The 18,298-nt window shown below is 68.4% G+C and overlaps 1 protein-coding gene across 7 annotated transcripts; it reads right to left on the bottom strand.

Moving 5' to 3' along the window:
• Window positions 1-53: 53 nt before the first annotated feature.
• On the bottom strand, window positions 54-13,027 carry LOC134526167 (transducin-like enhancer protein 1). Of its 7 annotated transcripts, none has more exons than XR_010073904.1 (21): window positions 12,879-13,027; window positions 12,349-12,472; window positions 11,591-11,739; window positions 10,847-10,910; window positions 10,362-10,406; window positions 7,157-7,219; window positions 6,912-6,986; window positions 6,086-6,281; window positions 5,662-5,678; window positions 5,165-5,269; window positions 4,986-5,030; window positions 4,557-4,712; window positions 4,082-4,211; window positions 3,776-3,960; window positions 3,627-3,703; window positions 3,137-3,386; window positions 1,739-1,986; window positions 1,389-1,532; window positions 1,145-1,295; window positions 659-735; window positions 54-429 (listed from the first exon to the last, which is right to left on the bottom strand). XR_010073904.1 is itself a non-coding variant. In XM_063357733.1 (21 exons), exons 2-21 carry the CDS (start codon window positions 12,370-12,372, stop codon window positions 322-324), a joined length of 2,313 nt encoding a protein of 770 aa, XP_063213803.1. In that variant the 5' UTR covers window positions 12,373-12,472; window positions 12,879-13,027; the 3' UTR covers window positions 54-321. The 7 variants fall into 7 exon arrangements, 6 of the variants coding, with proteins under 6 accessions (XP_063213803.1, XP_063213804.1, XP_063213808.1 ...); XM_063357733.1 differs by having other exon boundaries at window positions 1,389-1,536; XM_063357734.1 differs by having other exon boundaries at window positions 1,389-1,536; window positions 6,945-6,986.
• Window positions 13,028-18,298: the final 5,271 nt, after the last annotated feature.

Here is an 18,298-nt window from a genome sequence, read left to right as displayed (position 1 = left end):
CAATGTCCAACCCCTCCCGCCGCCCCCCCCCCCCCCCCAACTCCCCAGTCCAGATTTAGAAACAAACCAACAAATAAAGACCAAAACAAGGAGAGAAATCCCCAGGAAATTCGCTGTGAGCAGCAGCCGCCACCTCCCAGCCCAGCGTGACGCCTGGCCGCGGTCCCAGGGCCACCTCCACCCCTCGCCGCTCGCCTCCGGCTCCGACGCCCCGGCCACGGGCTGTTCTTTGGCAGGTAGAGGCCACCCATCCGTCCCCGTGGACGTCCACCCGTCCCCGTGGCGTGGGCCCTCCCCGCAGTCGGCACCTCTCCCTTGCTCTCAGTAAATGACCTCATAAACCGTGGCTTTCTTGTCCCCTGAGCCAGTGACGATGAACTGGTCATCCGTGGAGACATCGCAGCTGAGAACGGAGGAGGTTTCCTTCGACTGGAGGAAGGAGAAGAGGGGGGAATAAGCGCAAGAAGCGGCCCCCCCCCCGAGCAAGGTCCCGCTCCCCACCTTTGGGACCTGAGTTGTGCCCGGGGAGGCTGCGGGGAGAAGTTCGTTTATGGGGCTCGTTATGGCTGAGATACACCTAGAGCTGGGTGGAGCTGGGCCATCCCAGCTCCGGCCAACCTCACCGAGAGGCACAGCCCACCCGGATGGACAACCCCACCTGGAAGATGCTGGCTCCGTAGGGCGTCCGCCAGGCGTTCAGCAGGTTGTCCTTCCCCGTGCTCACGAACCACTTCCCTGGAGGAGGGACAAGAAGGGACAAAGGAGGAGCACAGTGTCACCAAACTCTGCCCGACAGGCGGATTACGGCAGCAAAGCGTGCCCAGGTGGGGACGAGAAGGCGAGGGCTGTGCCGCGCGGTAGCCAAGGGGCCGTTTTAAGGAACACAAAGGGCAGTCCCGGGACAACGGAGCTGAGAGTGCATCCATGGAAGCCCCTTCTCGGAGGGATGCCACCAGCCCCACGCACGACCGGGCTGGCTACTGGAGGTAGCGCTTGCCCCCAGCACAACGAGCCCTGGGACTCCGTTCAGGGGGGCTGAGCACGGGGCCGGGGGGGAACCAAAAGGACCCGTGTGGGGCTGAAGGGAGCAGCCCCCTGCTCCAAAGCCGACAGAGCCCCAGCGGAACACACAGCTCTTGCCTACCGCAGGAGGCGAATTTGAGGGAGAGGACGCAGCTCTCGTGGAGGTGCAGCTGGTACTTGTCGGGTTTGGTGACGTGCAGAATCTCCACGTTGCTGCTCTCCATGCCCACCGCCAGCCACTCTCCCGTGGGGCAGTAGCCCAGGGAGAAGATCTGGTGGGGGGGACATGACAGAGCGGGGTCAGGCACCGGTTGGCAGGTCCCAGCGGCCCCCCCGTGGAGCGCCCGGCCGGCCCCAGCCCCGACCTGGGAGCTGAAGTCGTGCTGCTGCAGCTGACGCCCTTCCCGCAGGTCCCAGCACCGCACCGTGTTGTCCAACCCCCCCGTCCACAGCTTGGTGCCATCGTTAGAGATGTCGATGCAGCTGGCACCATCCGTGTGGCCTTGAAACTGCCTGGGAAAGAGGGGGACGGAGAGGGCGAGGGCACGGCCGTCAGGGCTGGCGGCACCCAGCAGGGAGAGGGGAGGGGGGAGATCCCCGCTGCGAGGACGGGGACTGTCCCATGGCCAGGGTCAGAGCGCAGGGAGGGATGGGGATGTCCTGGAGGGGACGGAGCGGTTCCTGGCCCGAGGAACCCGGAGCAGCCCACGCTCACCTGACCAGAGTCTGGTTCTGCAGGTCCCACACCACGATGTTGCCGTCGCTGCAGCAGGAGAAGCAGACTTTGGCGTCGGGGCTGATGGCCAGGGCGTAGCAGGCGGGGGCAGAGGAGGTGAGCTCAGCCTTGATGCGGGGCGTGGGGGCCGCCAGGTCCCAGATGGAGAGGGTGCTGGCCTCCCCCCCCACGATCAGGCTGCGGCCGTCGGGGAGCAGCTTGCAGGAGCGGATGTAGTTGTCGCGGTTCTGGGGGTGCAGGAGGGAGGACCCCGTTTAACCCCTTTCCCCTCCTGCCCTTCTGCACCCCCCAGCCCCCCCTCAGCCTGCCTGCTCCTCCCCAGGGCAGGAGCAGCAGCTGTGGGGCAGACCCCCAGCACCCTCCCGGGACAGCGGGGGGCTGTGCAGCCCACCCCTCCTCGTGCCCAGAGCCGTCACCCCGCCATCCCCCACAGCAGCCCCCCAAGTTGTCATCGCGCTATGAATGGCGTCGGGGACCCCACAGCGTCCCCACGAGCACCTGCCCCAGACACGAAGGGCAGCGGGGGAGGCACCTCCCCCCAGGCTGCGACAGCCCACGGCTCCCAGCAGGGAAACACCGTTTTCCCCCGCTCCTGAATTTCCGATGCGGCTTGGAATTATCATGACTCAGTCATTTCCTTGTTTATGCATCTGTATCTTCAAGGTCAGCACCGTCCAGGAATAATATATGTCAGGCGGCGCGGGCCCCAAGGCCAGCGAGCCGCGGAGAGGACTGGGGTTGGGGCTGTTCAAAGCAGGCACAGGGACTCCCGCTTCCAGCAGCCCGTTTAAAACAAACCTCAAAGAACACAGGTTAAAAATACTCTCAGGTGATGCCTGCGCCTCCAGCTCGGCTGTGGCGAGTTGCTGCGGTCTGACAGTCCATTTCATTTATTTTTAAAAGAAACAGAAGGTCTCCCTCCAGCCAGACTCGCACAAGCGAAAGCAGAAACGAGGACAGAGCTGAATCGGAGCGATGCTTCAAGCCCACGCGATTCTGGCCCGTATGAAGTATCTGACCCGGGGGGTTGACACCAACAGAGGCTTGTCTTAGGGCGGGCACTGCCAGACAAAGCAGTGCCAAGGGCTTTTACACCCCGCCAATGGCTTGGGATGCTCAGAAGAGCCGGGGCGGCGCAGAGGAGCACGCTGGCAGCACGGAGCCACCATCCCTCCCCAGCAGCCCCGCACCGTCCCCTCTTAGAAACGCACCCGGGGACTCTCCCCGGTGCACAGCAGCGCGTTCAGACACCCCCTGCGCCCCTGAGCTCCCCGATGGGGACCCCCAGACCCTGTCTTCGATACGGCGGGGTGGGTGGCAGAGTGCAGGGAAAGGGGGAATCGAGCCGTGCCAGCGCGGCCGCGCGCCCCTCCTTACCAAACAGTCCAGCTGAGCCACGGCCGTCTTGGTGCCCGGCTGCCCCACGTCCCACACCTTCACGCAGCCCTTGCCCCCGGTGTAGACGTGTCGCGTGGAGTTGCTGATGGTGACGGCGCAGACCACCTCGCCGTGGGTCAGGGTGTGGAGCTGCCGCGCGTGGCGGGGGATGCCGGAGCCGATGAGGGCGTCGGGGGGGAAAGGCACGGGCTGCATCTGCCCGTCGGCGCTGACGTGGAAGGAGTAGGCGCTGGAAGGGAGCAGAGCGGTGAGACCCATCCGAGGATCCTGCGCGGAGAGCGGCTGGCACCGTAGCGGACCCAGCGCGGTTTGAGCCGGAGCCGTGAGCAGAGCGGTGCCGGGCACGCCACAGCCGGCTGCTGCCCCGGACCGGGTGCCCCCCAGCCAGGCCACTGTCCCCCATCCCTGCTGGCCACGGCCCCCCGCGTCTCCCAGATTAATCCCCCCAGGACACCTCGTCCCCACTTACGGTTTCCCCGAGGTCCCCACTTGCATGCCAGCCGCCAGCCCCGGGACGCGCATGTGGGGGTGCGGGTCGTAGCCCACCTGGAGGGAGAGCGGGTGAGAGCGGCTCGCGCCCCGCGGTCCCCACCGCCCCGCGGGAAGAGGGTCACGCACCAGGGGCGAGCGCCCGTAGCTGCCGGCTCCCACGGCGGCCGCAGCCCCGTTGAGCTGCGGGGACATGAGGTGGAGGCTGGCGTAGGCGCCGGTGCCGGCCATGTCCCCGTTGACGGCGGGGTGCGCCATGCCGAAGGCGGCCGAGTAGGGGCTCTGCACCCCCAGCGGGTTCCTCAGGCCCAGGGCTGCGGGGGGAGAGGTGACGTGAAGGGACAGGGCGCAGGGTCCGTCCTCGCGGGGGCTGGCAGGGGCAGCGCTCGGAGCCGCCTGCCCGCGCCCCCGGGGTAGGGGGGGGTCCAAGCTCACCCAGCGGGTCCACGGGGGCCTTGGCGGCTGCGGGGCGGAACTGCTGGGCACCGCTGGAGCCCGGGGCCGCGGCGTCGCCCTGGGAGGTGGGGGTGCTGGACTTGAGGCTGGGCGTCCCTGCCTTCTCCACCTAGCGGGAACAGAGCGGGGAGATCTGACAGCCACCCTGACGGTGGGGGGCGGAGGTGTGTCTCCTCAGGTCCCCCCCCCGGTGAGCTGGTCCCCGTTCCTCACCCCACCATGCCAGCCCAGCTCAGCCCAGCCCAGCCCAGCCAGCGCCGTAGGGTCCACGGGATGGGACACAGGGGGATCTCACGGAGCAGGAGTCCCCCCCCGTCCCCCCTGGCGTCACTTGTGCCCCCGTAGGTTTGGAGGCAGGTGGACCCACGTCCAGCAGCTCTGCCAGCCCAGCCCAGCCCAGCCCCGGCGGGGGGACGCGAGCGAAGCACCCATCTGCCCCAGGCAACGCACGTACCACGGGCGCATCCTTGCTCCGAGACGGGGACGTGCTGCTGGAGGAGGCCATGGAGGTCGGGCTGAGCGGTACGGCCTCCTTCCTCCCCAGCGGGACCTTCTCCACCCCGTTCTCCCGGGACGAGTAGGAGTGGACGCTGTGCGGGGAAGAGGGGTCCTGCGGCGGCGGGGGGGGAATGAAATCAGCAGGCGGCAGAGCAGGCAGGAGCGCGGGGACGTCCCAGGCCACGGCGAGCTGGTGGCTCAAACGGGAGCCTGCATCCAGGGGCTCATCGCTGCCATCGTCGAGGGCCACGACTCTGGGGGGGTCCCACCGCCACCCCCCCGTGCCGCCCACCTCCGCCTATAACAGCCTGTGACCCCCCCCACCCCTCCTCGGGCAGAGGGACAGGCAGCGCACGCCGACCGCAGCCCCCGCCACCACACTGACCTCATCCACCACCAAGTTGTCTTCGCTTTTGTCCGCGTCGCTGCCCTGAAACAGAGGATGGTCGGAGCCAAAGGGGCTGAGGCCGCCCTCGCTCCCCGCTGGGAAGCGCCGGGGCGGCTCCGCTCGTCGCCCCGCAAGAGGGGACGGGGATGCCCCAAGCCCCCCAGCCCCGGGCTCACGTAGTCCGTAACGAAGTCCTTCTCCTCCACCTTCCTCTTCTTGCTGCTGCTCAGGTACTCGGAGATGGCTCGTGCCCGCTCCCCGTTGGGCAGCGCCAGGGAGCTCTGGGGTGGGGGGGACACAGCGTTAGGGGCCACCAGCCGCTGTGCTCGGCTCCCAGGACAGGCAGCACCATTGCGGGGCTGCGGCCGGCTCCCGGGGCACGGAGGGCCCCAGCGCAGCCCCCTGTGCTGCCAGCACGGGCTTCGGCTCCCGGCAAAGGAGCGAGGAGGGGGATGCTGCTCGAGGGAACAGTGTGGTTTGGCCACGCGACATGGGGATGGGGTCCCACGCGACACGGGGAAGGGGTCCCCATGGGGAGAGCACCCACCCGCTCTCACCCACGTAACCGTGGGGGTTCGGCCGGGGAGCAGGACCCCAGGACCCGCTCCCAGGGTCCCGGCCGGAGCCCACGCAGCCGCAGGGAAATGGCGCAAGAGAAGGAAAAGGCACTTACGGGGCCGGGGTCCCGCTCTGTCGCCGTGGCAACGCGGAGCAGCAGGAGAAGGAGGGAAGGAGGGACACGCTGTGCCACCGCCAAGAGCCCCCTGGGAAAGCCGCCCGCTCCTCCCGCAGCCCCGGGACCCCACCGGGGATGGCCCCCCCAGCCCACCCCACTCCCCTGCCAGGAGGTGCTGCTCACTGAGGGACATTCCCCACCCAAACCCCTCCCGGCCGGCAACCCCCTGCCCCAACAGCCCTGTCAGGAGCCCAGAGGCACGGACAAGCCACCCCCCACCCAGCCCTGGCCCCCGCTCCAGGGGGGCACGGGGAGCAGTGGCAGCCCCGGGGCCCAGCACCAGCCCTTCCCAGGTTTTCCTGCTGCCAAAGGGTCACACCAAACCTCCCCCCACCGTCTCCCGTCCCCCCACCACGCTCACCCCTGGGCTCGGTGTCATGGACTCCTCGGTCGTCTTTGGCGAGGAGCTGGGCCTGGGCCCCCAGCGCCCCTGAGAGCGCCAGCAGCCCCGAGGCGCTGCCGATGCCGGCGAGGCCGGTGGGCTGCATCCCAGAGGGGTGGGGGGTCAGCGGGATGGGGGGAGCGTGGTGCGAGAGGTGCTGGGTCTGAAGCTGGTGCTGGAGAGGAGCGGGAGGAGAGAGCAGAGCTGAAGGGTCGCGTCAGGACGGACGCCGGGCAGGGGAAGGGGCTGCTCCTCCCCACCTGGGTCAGCCCAGGGAACGGCGACCCGGGCGAGGAGGGGCAGGACACGATCCCAGCGAGTCCCCAGCCAAGCCACGGGGGCCACCAGGTCCCTCCCGCCGCCTCCTCCCACCCTGCGACAGGAGCTACTGGGACCGATGGGGGGACCCTACCCAAATCCATATGGATGGGGGGCCCTACCCAAATCCATCCCACCACCGTCTGGAGGGACTAACCGAGGTGTGGGGACGGTGGCGAACCCCCCCCTCCACCCGAGCCACAGGGCATCAGGACACAGCGACACACACCAGCCCCGCTCCCTGCTTTGACGCCGCTGCAGCATCTCCCCCCACCCCGAGTACCGCCGGCAGCCCCCCAACCCAGCCTGGCTGCCCCCCCCTTAACCCCCCAACTCAGCCACGGGTAGGGAAGGAGAATAGGGCAGGGGGCTGCAGCCGGCCCCCGCTTGCCCGGGGCAGGATGGGCCTCCAGCCCAGGGGACGGCGGGAGCACGGGAGGCACCATCGCCGGCGGGAGCCCAGCACCCGGGCGGAGGGTTGACGTACCCCGATCGCCGCGTTCAGGTCGGTCATAGTCACCTGCTTCGCACGCTCCACGGCCTGGACCACCTGCTGCTGGTGCTGCGGGGAGAGAGGAGCCCGTCAGCACCGGGCGATGCCCCCGCGGCGAGCGGGGCTGTGCCGGGCTCGTTTCTCCAGGGGATGGGGCAAAGCCAGGCCCCCCCCCCCCCCACCACCACCACCACCACCGCCCCCAGCCCAGCCCGGTCGGTGCCCGAGGGCTCACCCACCTCCTGAGAGAGGAACGGGATGAGCTGGGCGCAGATCACGTTGAGCCGCTTCGCAATCTCCGTCTGGCGGCAGAAGAGGCAGCGTCAGGGCACGGGGCAGAGCTGCCCCGCGACAGCGATGCCGCCGGAGACCCCTTTCCCCGCCATGGGCGCTCCACAGGCAGGCAGAGGCCCCCCCCCTCCCCCCTGTTGCCACCCGAGCAGCCGCAGGGTGCTGGCGCTTGTCCCCAAGAGCCCAGCACCCTCCACCCCACACCGAGAGCCCCCGCATGGCTCCCGCCTCCTCCCTCCCAGGGACGCGGAGCCCCATGGCATGGAGGGCCACCCCCGAGCAAGCCCCCAGCCCGCAGGTCAGGCCCCGAAAGGCTCCGCGCCGCCTCCTGCCCGCGCCACGGCCGCTAATTGCGTCTCTCCCGCCCGCAGGAAGCCCTGGAGAGGTGCTCTCCTTACAGCTGCTGTTTTCCTGCAACACTCGAGTGCCACGGGCAATCAGCAGCGCCGAGCGGGAGCGGCGCGGGGAGGGAGAGCCGCGCCGAGCCCCCATCGCACCCCACAGGCAGGCAGGGCCCCCGCCGCCCCCACGCTGCCCTGCTGGGGGCAAGCACAGATATTAAGCCATCCCTGGCCCCACAGATGCATCCCTAGGGAGAATCCCCGGTGGCTCCGGGGTCAGGCCCCGGCCCCGAGCACCCCGAGTGGGTGACAGTCGGGAGAGCGGACACAGTGGCGGAGACGTCCACGCTGCTCCTCACCGTGCGGAGCCAGGGACCCCATCCCACCTCAGACAGACACCAGCAGCTCTCCCTCAACCCAGGGGTCCTCCGCTCCCGGAGGAAGGAGGGGGACACCCCGGGCATGGCGGCTGCAGGTAAGGCGCTGCCCCAAGCCCCGAGGAGCTCCCTGCCCACCCCGGCGGGGAGGAGGAAAGTGCTCCAGAGCCGCCATGGGGATGAGAGGAGGGGTCAAACCCCGACCCTCTTGTCAGCCCTAGGAGGAGACCGGAGGCTGAAGGGCCCCAACAGCCAGGGATGGAGCCGACCCCGAGATCTCCCCACCGGCACCTTGGGCACGTCACCCGAGCCCGGCTGGCACAGGCGCCGCAGTGCCAGGGTGATGGGCGGCCGGTGTGGGGACTCAGGCCCAGGGACACCCCACGCCACCCTCCAGAGCGGCCACCGACCCGTTTGTTTTTTTTTTTTGCCAGACCCACAGAGAGCAGAAACAATCCAGCCCCCGCCCTCGCTTCCCCTTCTGAAGGAGGAAAAAAAAGAGAAAGAAAAGAAAGAAAAAGCTGGGAGGGGGGAGCGAGGAGATTTGGCAGCCGGCAGTTCTGGGAAGGATTTAGCTGTCTCCCGGGGCCGGCAGTGATGGATTCTCTTCCCTAATGCACTGATGGGCAGCAGCTCCTTGGGGAGAGCTGCCTCCAATTCACTCGCACTCGTTAATGTGCAATTTACTGGCACTTTAACGCTCTCAGCATGAAAAATGATCATGCTGTTTGCAGCCCCCCCAGCCACCAGCACCGCCACCTCCCCTCTGGCTTGCGGTGAGCAAGTCCAAGGCCAGGCAGATTCGGGGAGGTGGTTTTATAAAAAGCTACAGGCCCCTTTTCCATGCCAAAAAACAAAACAACAATAAAAAATTAACGTCTCCTGCTCGTTCCTGCCTTCAGCCTGCCCTGCCGAGCCCGCGGCTGCCTGGAGAGCTGCGGCACCACAGCCGCCCCCCCCAGCCCCCTTCCCCTCCGCACAAACCCAGGCAAAACCACCCCACGCCTCGGCCCTCGCCGCTGCCAGCGCTGCCGACGCCAACGCCGTGGGGGACGCTGGGGACGGAGTGGGGACGGAGGCAGCACCGCACCGCAGCACTGCCTTCGCCAGCGGCCATGGGGCGAGCGCTTGCCCGGGGGGTCCCGGGGCAGGACCCCCCACCCGAACCCACGAGCAGCGCCGGATTTGGGGGAAGGGGAGGAGAGGTGGCGACCTGATATCCCCCCCCGCCTTCTCCGCGGCGGCGATAACCCACGGCTCCCGGCGCAGGCAGTCCCATTTTTCACACAATGGCCGCTGGCTGTCGGAGCAGCCGCGCGGGCCCTCGTTAAAAGCGCAGACAGCTCGCTGGCGCCCGGCCAGCGGCACCTGGGACCGGCCGAAAACGCGAGCCCGCGCCGGCCGGGGGTGGGAGAACCGGCGGCCAGATGAGAGGAGCACGCAGCCCTCGGGGAGGGGGTGCCGGGCCGGGGGGGACCTTCGGCATCGCCCCGCGCGAGGGTGGCTTCACGCCTCCTCTTCCTCCTCCTCGGCCGGCTTCGCGCGGCGGGAACGGGGCAGAGCAGGAGACGCCGGGGGCGGCAGAAACACCCACCCAGCGGGCACAGAGCGGCGAGAGCGGCCACCAGCCTGCCCTGGGCCCTGGGGGGTCGGGACCCCCGCGCAACAGTTGTCGGCGGCGTCGGGGCGTGGGGCGGGAGGGAAGGAGGCCGCGGCTGCAGCTCGCCTCGCTGGGCTCCTCCGCAGCCTCTTTAAAAATAGATGAGAAGAAACCTTCTGTCTGAGAGCAGCTGGTGACCCGGAGCGCGGCGCAGCGGGAGGGAAGGAGGGAGGGAGGGACAGGGAGGCAGCGAGGGGGGATGCGAAGCCCCGAACCCTCGGGGAGCCCACCCTGCACCTACACCCTGGCCCCATCCTCATGATGCTCCTCATCCCCGGCCCCCAGGCGAGCTGCCCCCAGGGCCAGCTGGCCCCGGACAGTGGCAAAGGTAACGCCACGGAGCTTGTCACCCTGTCCTGGCGCCGCAGCACCCCTTGTCCTGCCGGGGCCGGTCTCCTCCTCGACGGTCCCTCACCACCGGCGTGAGCAGCCATGTAAGCACACGTGCTCCACCGCCACTCTCTCCCCACTGCAACAGGCACATCGCGACCCGGCGGGGAACGCGCTCCCTGAAGCCGGCGAGGACACGGCAGCTCACGCCGGAGCACACGCGCGTGCGGGGAGCTGAGACAGGCCCCCGGCCACGACGCCAAGCGGGGCAGAGTCCCCCCAAAAGCGGCGGGGAGGCAGCACAGCCCCGCAAGCGCAGTTTTCCCTGGGCTATGGCAGGGAGCGACTGCCCACGTGTTCCATGGAAAGGGACGACCTCGAAGGGCCCGGGAGGCGACGCGGGGCAGGGGAGCCTGGGCAACGCTCCCGTCCCACCCAGACTCACCTGTTTGTGCATCTCGATGTTCAGGCCGTAGGACATCTCGTAGTACTGTGAGGGAGAGAAAGCAGCATCAGGAGGGGCTGGGGAGCCCGGGGAACAAGCAAACACAAAGTTTGGTGCCGGCGTGCGGGGTCAGCCTGGCCACAAAGGCCAGGCCGTGCCAGGAGGAAACAGTCCTCAGCCCCTCGCCCGGAGACGGAGCTCTCTCCGGGATATGATCCGGCCAGGGCTCCTGCTCGCGGGAAAGGGGACAACCCGCACTGGAGCGGCTTCGTCATTGCGAGCCGCGGCAGCAAGCCCTGCTCAAACACCACGGCTCATTTTGGGTGAAAGACAGACAATAACCACCCCCAGGAACCAGATCTCGGGGCCTGGCCACACAACCCGAACGCAAGGGGAAGCCAAAGCATCCCAGGGCTGCGTGTCCTTTGATGGTTCAGAGGAGACACCCCCCACCGCCCTCCTCCTTTCAGGTGGAGCTCACTAACCATGACATAATGACGCTGGATTTCTGTTTTTTCTGTTGCCAGCTTTTCACATTCTAACTTCAAGCTGTAAAAATAAAGAGAAGAGAGAGAGAGAGGGAGGAAGACAGAAGGGAGAGACCCCCTGTTCCCCCCCAGACAAGATCTCCCGGGCTGGAGAGAGCACGAGTCGCCCCCAGCCCCACGTGCTTCAGCCTCTTGCTCCCAGATTCAGACCCGTCTCCCAGCGCAAGCCAAGAAAACCACCTGAAAGCGGGTGGGAAGGGGCTGATAAAGAGGAGATGGACAGCAGAGGGATCCAGGCGTCAGGGAGGAATCTGCACGGAGCCTTAACCCCCTCCCTAGCATCTGCTTCCCAAATGGCCCGAGCTGTATTTCAAACCTTGCTCCCGAGCAGAGCGGGGAAGGGGAGGAGGTGATCCTGGCCAGCAGCAGGGGGGATCAGGGGGAACTCCGGCTCTGCTAAGTGACGGCTCCAGCTCAGCCCAGAAGCCGAGCCCTGGAAGCCAGCACCCTCGTCCCGGGGCTTTTGGCAGGAGGAGGGTGAGTTTCCCCCCTCAAACAGCATCGTTCCAAGGTGGTGCCTGGCACAGCCACCCTGCAGATGGACCAGTGCCCGCAGCAGCACGGGACGGGCGCTTGCCGCCAGCCCACAGCGATGCCCAGCGCCGAGGGGTCCCTGCCTCGTGCCAGCACCAGCGAAATGCCCGGTGCCCGGCTGGCACACGAGCTCTGGTAGCTTCTCACCTGTGGTACTGGTTCTGCAGGAACTGGAATTCCTCCTTGATGCGGTCCAATGTCTCCGGATAAGTCAGCTTGAGGGACTGGGGGGTGCTGGGGATGGCGCTGGCAGCGACAGCGGCTCCGGAGGCAGCGGAGGGTGCCTGGAGATGGGCCTAGGCAGAAGAGGGGACCCCCGGGGTCACTGCTGCTGGCCCAGCGAGGCTCGTGAGTCCCCCGGGGGGTTTCCTGCACCCGGGGAAGAAGCTACGGGCCCGTCTGGGAGAGCGGCACACGGAGGAGGAGGCAGAAGGAGTTAGCCCAGAGGAAAACGCCCCCAGCCAGGCACCAAGGGCAACAGTTCTCCAGCTTTTCAGCAGCGGTTCAGCCACCGAGCCAGAAGAGGAGGATTAACAGCCCCGGGTGGCACCCAGCGCGCAGCCCCCGGCCCTCCCGCCCAGCCCCAGCCCGGGGGTCTGTTCTCGCCCGCGGGGCCACATGGCAGAGCTGCTGTCCCGCTTGTCACCCGTCCCACGGTCACGCCCTGACCGCGATCCGGCCGCCCGCGTGTCGCCAAACCCAAATCCCCGCAGCGCCGGGGCTCAGCATCACTTGGGGAAGAGCCACACCACGGCTCCTGAGCGCCTTACGCGCCGGCGGCACAACTTCCCAGGCCAAGGCCGACACCTCCCGCCCCCGAGGCGGGCGAAGAGCTGGGTGTGGGGGTGCAGCACCATGTGCTCGCCCGTGGCCCGGGGGGGACGAAGCCAAGCTGCGGGGCTCACCGGGGGCCGGTTCTGTGGGAACATCTTTGGCACCGGACAGGCCCGGGATCCCTCTCGCCGCTCCGGGCCCCGATGCGGGCTCAGGACGGCGTCCTGGGGTCGCTTCCCAGCTCCGGATCAGGCCCTTGGAGAGAGACGGGGAGTCACCGCCGGCCGCGGGGCCGCAGCGGAGCGGGGCAGAGCCTCGGGGCACCGGCACCGCCCGCGGCTCCTCCGCGACCTCCGGCAACCGGGACCCCCGCACCGCCCGCCCCGCTCCGCGTCCCCCCGGGGCTCCTCCCGGGCGCTGCGGGACCCGCCGGCCGCCCGCCCCCGCCGCCGCGGGCACGGCCCCGGCCCGCTCCCCCCGCGCCGCGCAGACAATGGCCCCGCCGCCGCCCACAGCAGGTACGGCCACGGGGAGGGACCGGCTCCGAGCGGAACCTGACCGCGCCCGGCGGGACTCCCGGGGCAGGCCGGGACCGGCGCGGGACGGAGACCGAACCGGAGCGGTGCGGGACGAGGACCGGACGGGACGGGACGGGACTCACCGCGCTGCTGGCCCCGGCCGCGGGCGCGCCCCCTGCTGTGGGGCGGGCCGGGCCGGGCCGGGCCGGGCTGGGCTGTACCGGGCCGTACCGGGTTGTACCGGGCCGAGCTGCACCGGGCCGCACCGGCGCCCCCCCCTCCCCTCCCCGCCCCTCCCGCCCCGCCCCGCCCCGCCCCGCCCCGCGCGCCGCGGCCGCGCTGCGGAGCGCGATCAATGAACGCGCGCCAGCGCCAGCTCCACGTGGGGCCTGGCCCGTGCGGGCGATCGCCCCCGGCCGCCAGCCAATGGGAGCGCCGCGGGAGCGGCCCGCCCCCACGTGGGGCGCGCCGAGCTGCCTTCCCATTGGCCGGCCGGGCCCGGCGCCCGCGGGAGGTGTCAATCCGGGCAGGCCGAGAGCGGCGGCGGCGCGGGCGGCACCGGCGGCTTAACCCGCGCCGTGCCGGGGCGGGGGGGGGGGGCACCGGGACCCCCCTCCACACCGGGACCCCCCGGAACCCTCCCGGGACCGGACCCGGTGCGCGGGACCCCCGGCCGGCGGCGCGGACCGTTCCCGGCCCCGCGGCGGGGACCCCCCCCACCTCCATCCCGCACCGCCGCGCAGCGGGGACACCCCCCCCCCCTCCGCCCCGCGGCTTCACCCGCAAAACGGAGCCGGGGGGTTTGCACCGGGGCCCCGCCACCGCCCCTTCCCGGCCCGACGGCTTTCCGGGTCTGGGCTTTCTCTAAGGAAGACTAAACACGAGAAGCCTTCCCCGCCCCCCACCCCCCCCCCGCCCCCCATCTATTTTTTTTGTTTTGGTTTGGTTTTTTCTTTTTGATCAAGAAAAGAAAAGAAACCACAAATCATCCTCTGGGGCCGCAGCTCACCGAGAATCCCCCCTGCCGTGCAATGGAGGGGAGCGGCAGCATCCTCCTCCCCGACCACTCAGGGCTCTGGCCTGGGAAGGGCTCCTGGGTCTGTCCCTCTCCCATGGCCGCGAGAGACCCCTTCCTCCCGCTTTAGGGACCCCCCCGCACCCCCCACCCTCCAGCAAAGGGGTCTGGCACCCCCCGGCCCGGGGGTGGGTCCGCCAGCACCCCCGGCCGCCTCCTGGGATGCTGCTCCAGGAGGCCCATGGCTGAGCTGCTTCCCTGCGGAACTCCAGTGTTGGCGGATGCTCGAGCTGGGGAGAGGGACCCCCACGTTGCCACCCTGCTTGCCCTACACCGGCCCCAGTGTCCCCCCACCCCAGAGCCCCCCGCGTTTCCAGCCAGCAGCTTGGGGTCCGTACGCCCCACTGGGTTTTTCTCAGGGGTTTTCTGGTGTTTTTTCTCCTTTCAGGGAAACCGTTTTAGTTGTTCGACATTTTCTGCTGCCTGCGGGTCAATCCAGGCTTACAGAGAGCAGGAAATAAAACATTTGAAGAGCAGCAGCTGTGAGGGGTCAGCTTCTCCTCCTGTTTAACCTTAATCCACCCGCAGGCCTGGCCCCTTCCCTCCCCACCGCAGCTCCATCCGTCCTGGCCTCCGGGTCCCGTCACCGTCCAGGAAGGTGGCGATGCCATCGGCCCACGGGACAGGGCCATCCTCAACCCCAGACACAGCCTTTCCAGGATGATCAAAGCGACTCCTCTGAGTGGAAAGCAAAACAACCCCCCCAGACACACACACACACACACCCCCCAGCCCCTTTTCCTTTGCCCAGATGGTGTTTGGTCCAGAGAGACATCAGCTCTGGACGTCCTGCAGAGTGAAAATTTGCTGTTAGATGCATCCCTTAAATTACCTGAACGTGGGGGCCGCTCAGCCTGCCCGCACCCAAGGGCGACCGCCGTTAGGGGCTCACAGCCGCAGATCGTCTCGAGCGGGGACAGCACGAGGCTCCGCATTTACAGCGGGAGAGGAAAAAATCCATCAGAAAACGAACCATCCCAAACCCTATCCCCAGAGCCACAGCCGCACGCGGAGACACAGGCACGCACAAGCCAGGAAACAAACAGGGTCCCGGGGAGGAAAAGCAACAAGCGAAATGTCCGGGTTTGATCTGATTTTCACGTTTGGTTTATTTTGCAGCCGCTTCGCATCTCCGGGACACCCCCAGTGATCCCAGACCCCCGCTGGCTGACACGGGGCCGGGGAGGTGGGTTCGAGCTCGCCTTTGCCTCCGCTCCCCGTCCCCGTCGCACCAGATGTCGGGGTACGCGGCGGGGGAACGAGAGCCCGTCCTCGGGGATGACAACTTGCCTCCAGGCCCTGCTAGAAAAGAACAATAATAATAACCTCGACGAAACCACAGAAATAGAGCCCGACTGCGCGAAGGCCACCCTGCATGTGCCCAGAGGGCGCAGGAGCCCCTGGAGCCGTGGGCTACGCTGTCCCCTCGGGCTGCGAGGAGGGTTTTCCAGCCATGAACCAGATCCCGATGGCTTTAGTGAGCCAGGGACCACCCCCAGCCCCCCCCCCCCCCCCCCGGCCATGGGAAGCCCAGCCCGTTTCATCCCATTTATCCCCCCGGCAGACCCAGCGTTTTCTGAGAGCGGCTTAGATGGGAAATCTCCTGTTACCCCAGCTCTGCCGAGGGGATCCAGGCAAGGACACCCCCCCTCTCTGGAGCTGGAAAGGGCTTGGGATGCCCCCACCCTCACTGCACCCACTCACAGCCCTGGGACCTGCGGGGTTTTGTGCTCTGGGGGTGGGTGGGGGTGGGAGGGGGGAATGGCTGGGGCTGGGAAGGGAGAGCGGCAGAGGAGCGGTCTCCCAGCCCTTATTATATTTTAAAATGTAATAACGGCGCGACGTCTATTTTCGTAGATGGAACAGATCATTTCTGGAAGGGGGCCATAAATCTCAAAGGGAGGGGGAATAATTTGGCCAAGGTCACGTTGAGGCAGCAAGAGTGTAAAAGGGAAAAATATTAAAATAACAACAAAAATGCAGTTGAGAGCTTGGGCTGGCATGCCGCCCCCCCCCCCCCCCCCCTCCCCAAACCCCCTCCCCAGCCTGGGAACCCCGTCCCCTCTGCCCTGCCGGTCCCTGCCCGCTGCCCTGCCGCTTCCCGGGGGAAGCATCGCCCCACGGGGCCGAGGGGGCTGAGATGGGAGCGAAGGGCTGCTGGGGGAGAGGCCGAAGGGGCAGAAGGGAGCAGAGACCCCCAGCGAGCAGCCCCGGCAGGACCCTGACACCCTCCCTCTGCGGTGGCCCCTTCTTGCAACACCCTCCAGTCCCCCCCAGACCCCACACGGGGCCATGGGACCGGGGACAGGCTCGTGCCCCCGCGTGCTGGGGACGACGATGTGCTCGAGGTGGTGCCGGGTGGTCACGGGGGGAAAATGGGCTCCCCCCTGCCACACGGTTCCCCACCATGAGGGCACGACGGTGGCAGAGCTGGGACAACGCCATTGCAGCGCGGCTGAGGACCCCCCTGCCCCGTGCTGGTCTCCCTTGTCCTCACCGGGCAGCACCGGCCCCTCTGCCCGTCCCGGCCTCGGTGCTGGGGCTCTGGCAGCACCATCCGCCACCGTCGGCGGCTGCCGGTGCACCCACCCCGGGCGCAGGCAGAGCAGGCAGAGCAGGCAGGGAGGAGGTGCATGTTTGGCAGGGCCAGACCCGCTCGCCGTGGGAGCGCAGGGGATGCAGAGCGGGGGCCGCAGGGCCAGCAGGGATGGACGGGCTCCGAGGGGCAGCCGAATGCCTGGCAGGGGCTGCTCGGCTCAGCCCAGGGCACGTCCCTGAAGGGAGGAAGGGGAGAAACTTCTGCAGGCAACAGGGTGCCCGGCACTGCCCAGGCCTGCGGCCATGGAGGGGCTCAGGTCCAGGCAGGGACCACCCTCCTCCCACAGCCCACAACGCACCGGGTCCGGCTGCTCAGCTGCTGTCGAGCTGGGTGGGGGATCAGAGGGAAAGGAAAGAGCATTGGAGGGGGCAGACGGGGGCAAGAAGATGCTGAGGCAGGGGCTGAGCTTTCACCCAAGGCTTTGGGTGAACCCCTGCCATGGCAGAGAGGGACCTGCAGCCCCTGGCACCCTGCTCCTGGTGGCCTCGCAGGGCAGCTCCGGTTTGGTGGGAACAGGAGAAGGAAAAGACCCCAGGAACACCCATCCCATCCGCTGCCGCACGGGTCAGGCCTTCCCCGGAGCAAGAGCCAGGGCCGGAGGGGGGAGGCTGGCCGTCCCGCAGGGCTGGCGCTCGGCAGCCCCGCGCTTCCGAGAGCACGTCCCTGGCAGCGCCGCATCTCCCCGCGGCTCCTGGCAAGCGGCCGACAACAAACTGCTGCTCGTACCCTCTGGCTGCTTCTCCAGGCTCGGCTGCCAGCTCCTCCATGCCAGAGCGGCTCTACCGGGGCCGAGGTTACGCGGTGGGGTGGGGGGCTCCCAGCCGTGCCTGTACCCTGGCCGCTGGCTCTGTGGAGGGACCCCCCCAGCCAGCCCCAGCCCCTGAGCCAGAGCCAGAAGCCGGACGACCCCGGCACGACGGGGCACGGCTTGGGACAGGCTCTTGTCCGGCTGCTCTAACGAGAAAGAAGCATCATTTACCAGCCTCCCATGGGAGGGCTTTCCCCTCCTCGTTTCCTCCTTTTGCTATTTAATTCCTTCTCTAGCCCCATCCTTCCTTTACTCGGTGAGATCAAAGGAGTCTTTGTGGCACCGGGCACATTTCATTTAAAGGGGGTGGGGGGAGGCGGCACTGATGGGATGAGAGGAGAAAGAGAAGGGGGAGGAGGAGGAGGAGGAGGAGAAGGAGAAGGAGAAAAGAAGGAGAAGGGGAAGGAGGAGGAGGAGAAGGAAAAAGGGAAAGGGAAGGGGAAGGAAAAGAAGGGAAAGAAGAAGGGGAAGGGGAAAGGGAAGGGGAAGAAGGAGGAGAAGGGAAGGGGAAAGGGAAGGAGGAGGAGGAGAAGGGAAGGGGAAAGGGAAGGAGGAGGAGGAGAAGGGGAAGGGGAAGGGAGGCCGCAGGGAGCACCCAGGTTGCGCAGGGTCCCGGCAGGACGGGGAGGGTGCAGGGGACCCCGCGGCGTCGGCCCTGCGGGGCTGGGGGCTCCTCCGGCCGTGCCCCCCAGGGGCCCCACAGCCCCGGACCTTCCCCGGGCTCGGAGCTGCCTCGGCGGGCCCCGGGGCGGGCAGCGGGGGGCTGCGGGGGGCTGGGGCCGCCGGGGCCGGGAAGCGCTCGGCGGCTCCGCCGGGCTCTTGCTGCCCTCTGCCGCCGGCCGCCGCCGCTCCCCGGTGCTCCGGCCGCCGCCGCCCCGCCGAGCCCGCTGTGGGGCGGGACGGGGCATCCCCCCCCACACCCCCCGCCCTTCGTGGTGCCCGGGACCGTGCCCGCTCCCCGGCCGCGGCTCCCCGGGGAGCACAAGGGCTGATGCCGGGGGCACCGGGAGCCCAGTGCAGGCACCAGCCCCTCACTCGCAGCCGCTCTGGGCCCCCACAGCCCCCCAGGGCCACGTTAGGC

The sequence above is a fragment of the Chroicocephalus ridibundus genome, chromosome 22, assembly GCF_963924245.1.
Source record: "Chroicocephalus ridibundus chromosome 22, bChrRid1.1, whole genome shotgun sequence".
NCBI classification, from domain to species: domain Eukaryota; kingdom Metazoa; phylum Chordata; class Aves; order Charadriiformes; family Laridae; genus Chroicocephalus; species Chroicocephalus ridibundus.
Note: the sequence above shows the minus strand (reverse complement) of the source record. Positions and strands in the feature narration are given on the sequence as shown.

Bases quoted from the DNA above. Each gene is read 5' to 3' on its own strand.
- LOC134526167 (XM_063357733.1), bottom strand. From the start codon at position 12,372: ATGTTCCCACAGAACCGGCCCCCG. The intron at 3,961-4,081 runs GTGAGCTTGGAC...CTCCCCCCGCAG, and splicing joins GGCCCCCGTGGACCCGCTGG to CCCTGGGCCTGAGGAACCCG. The intron at 430-658 runs GTGGGGTTGTCC...TCCTTCCTCCAG, and splicing joins ACGGAGCCAGCATCTTCCAG to TCGAAGGAAACCTCCTCCGT.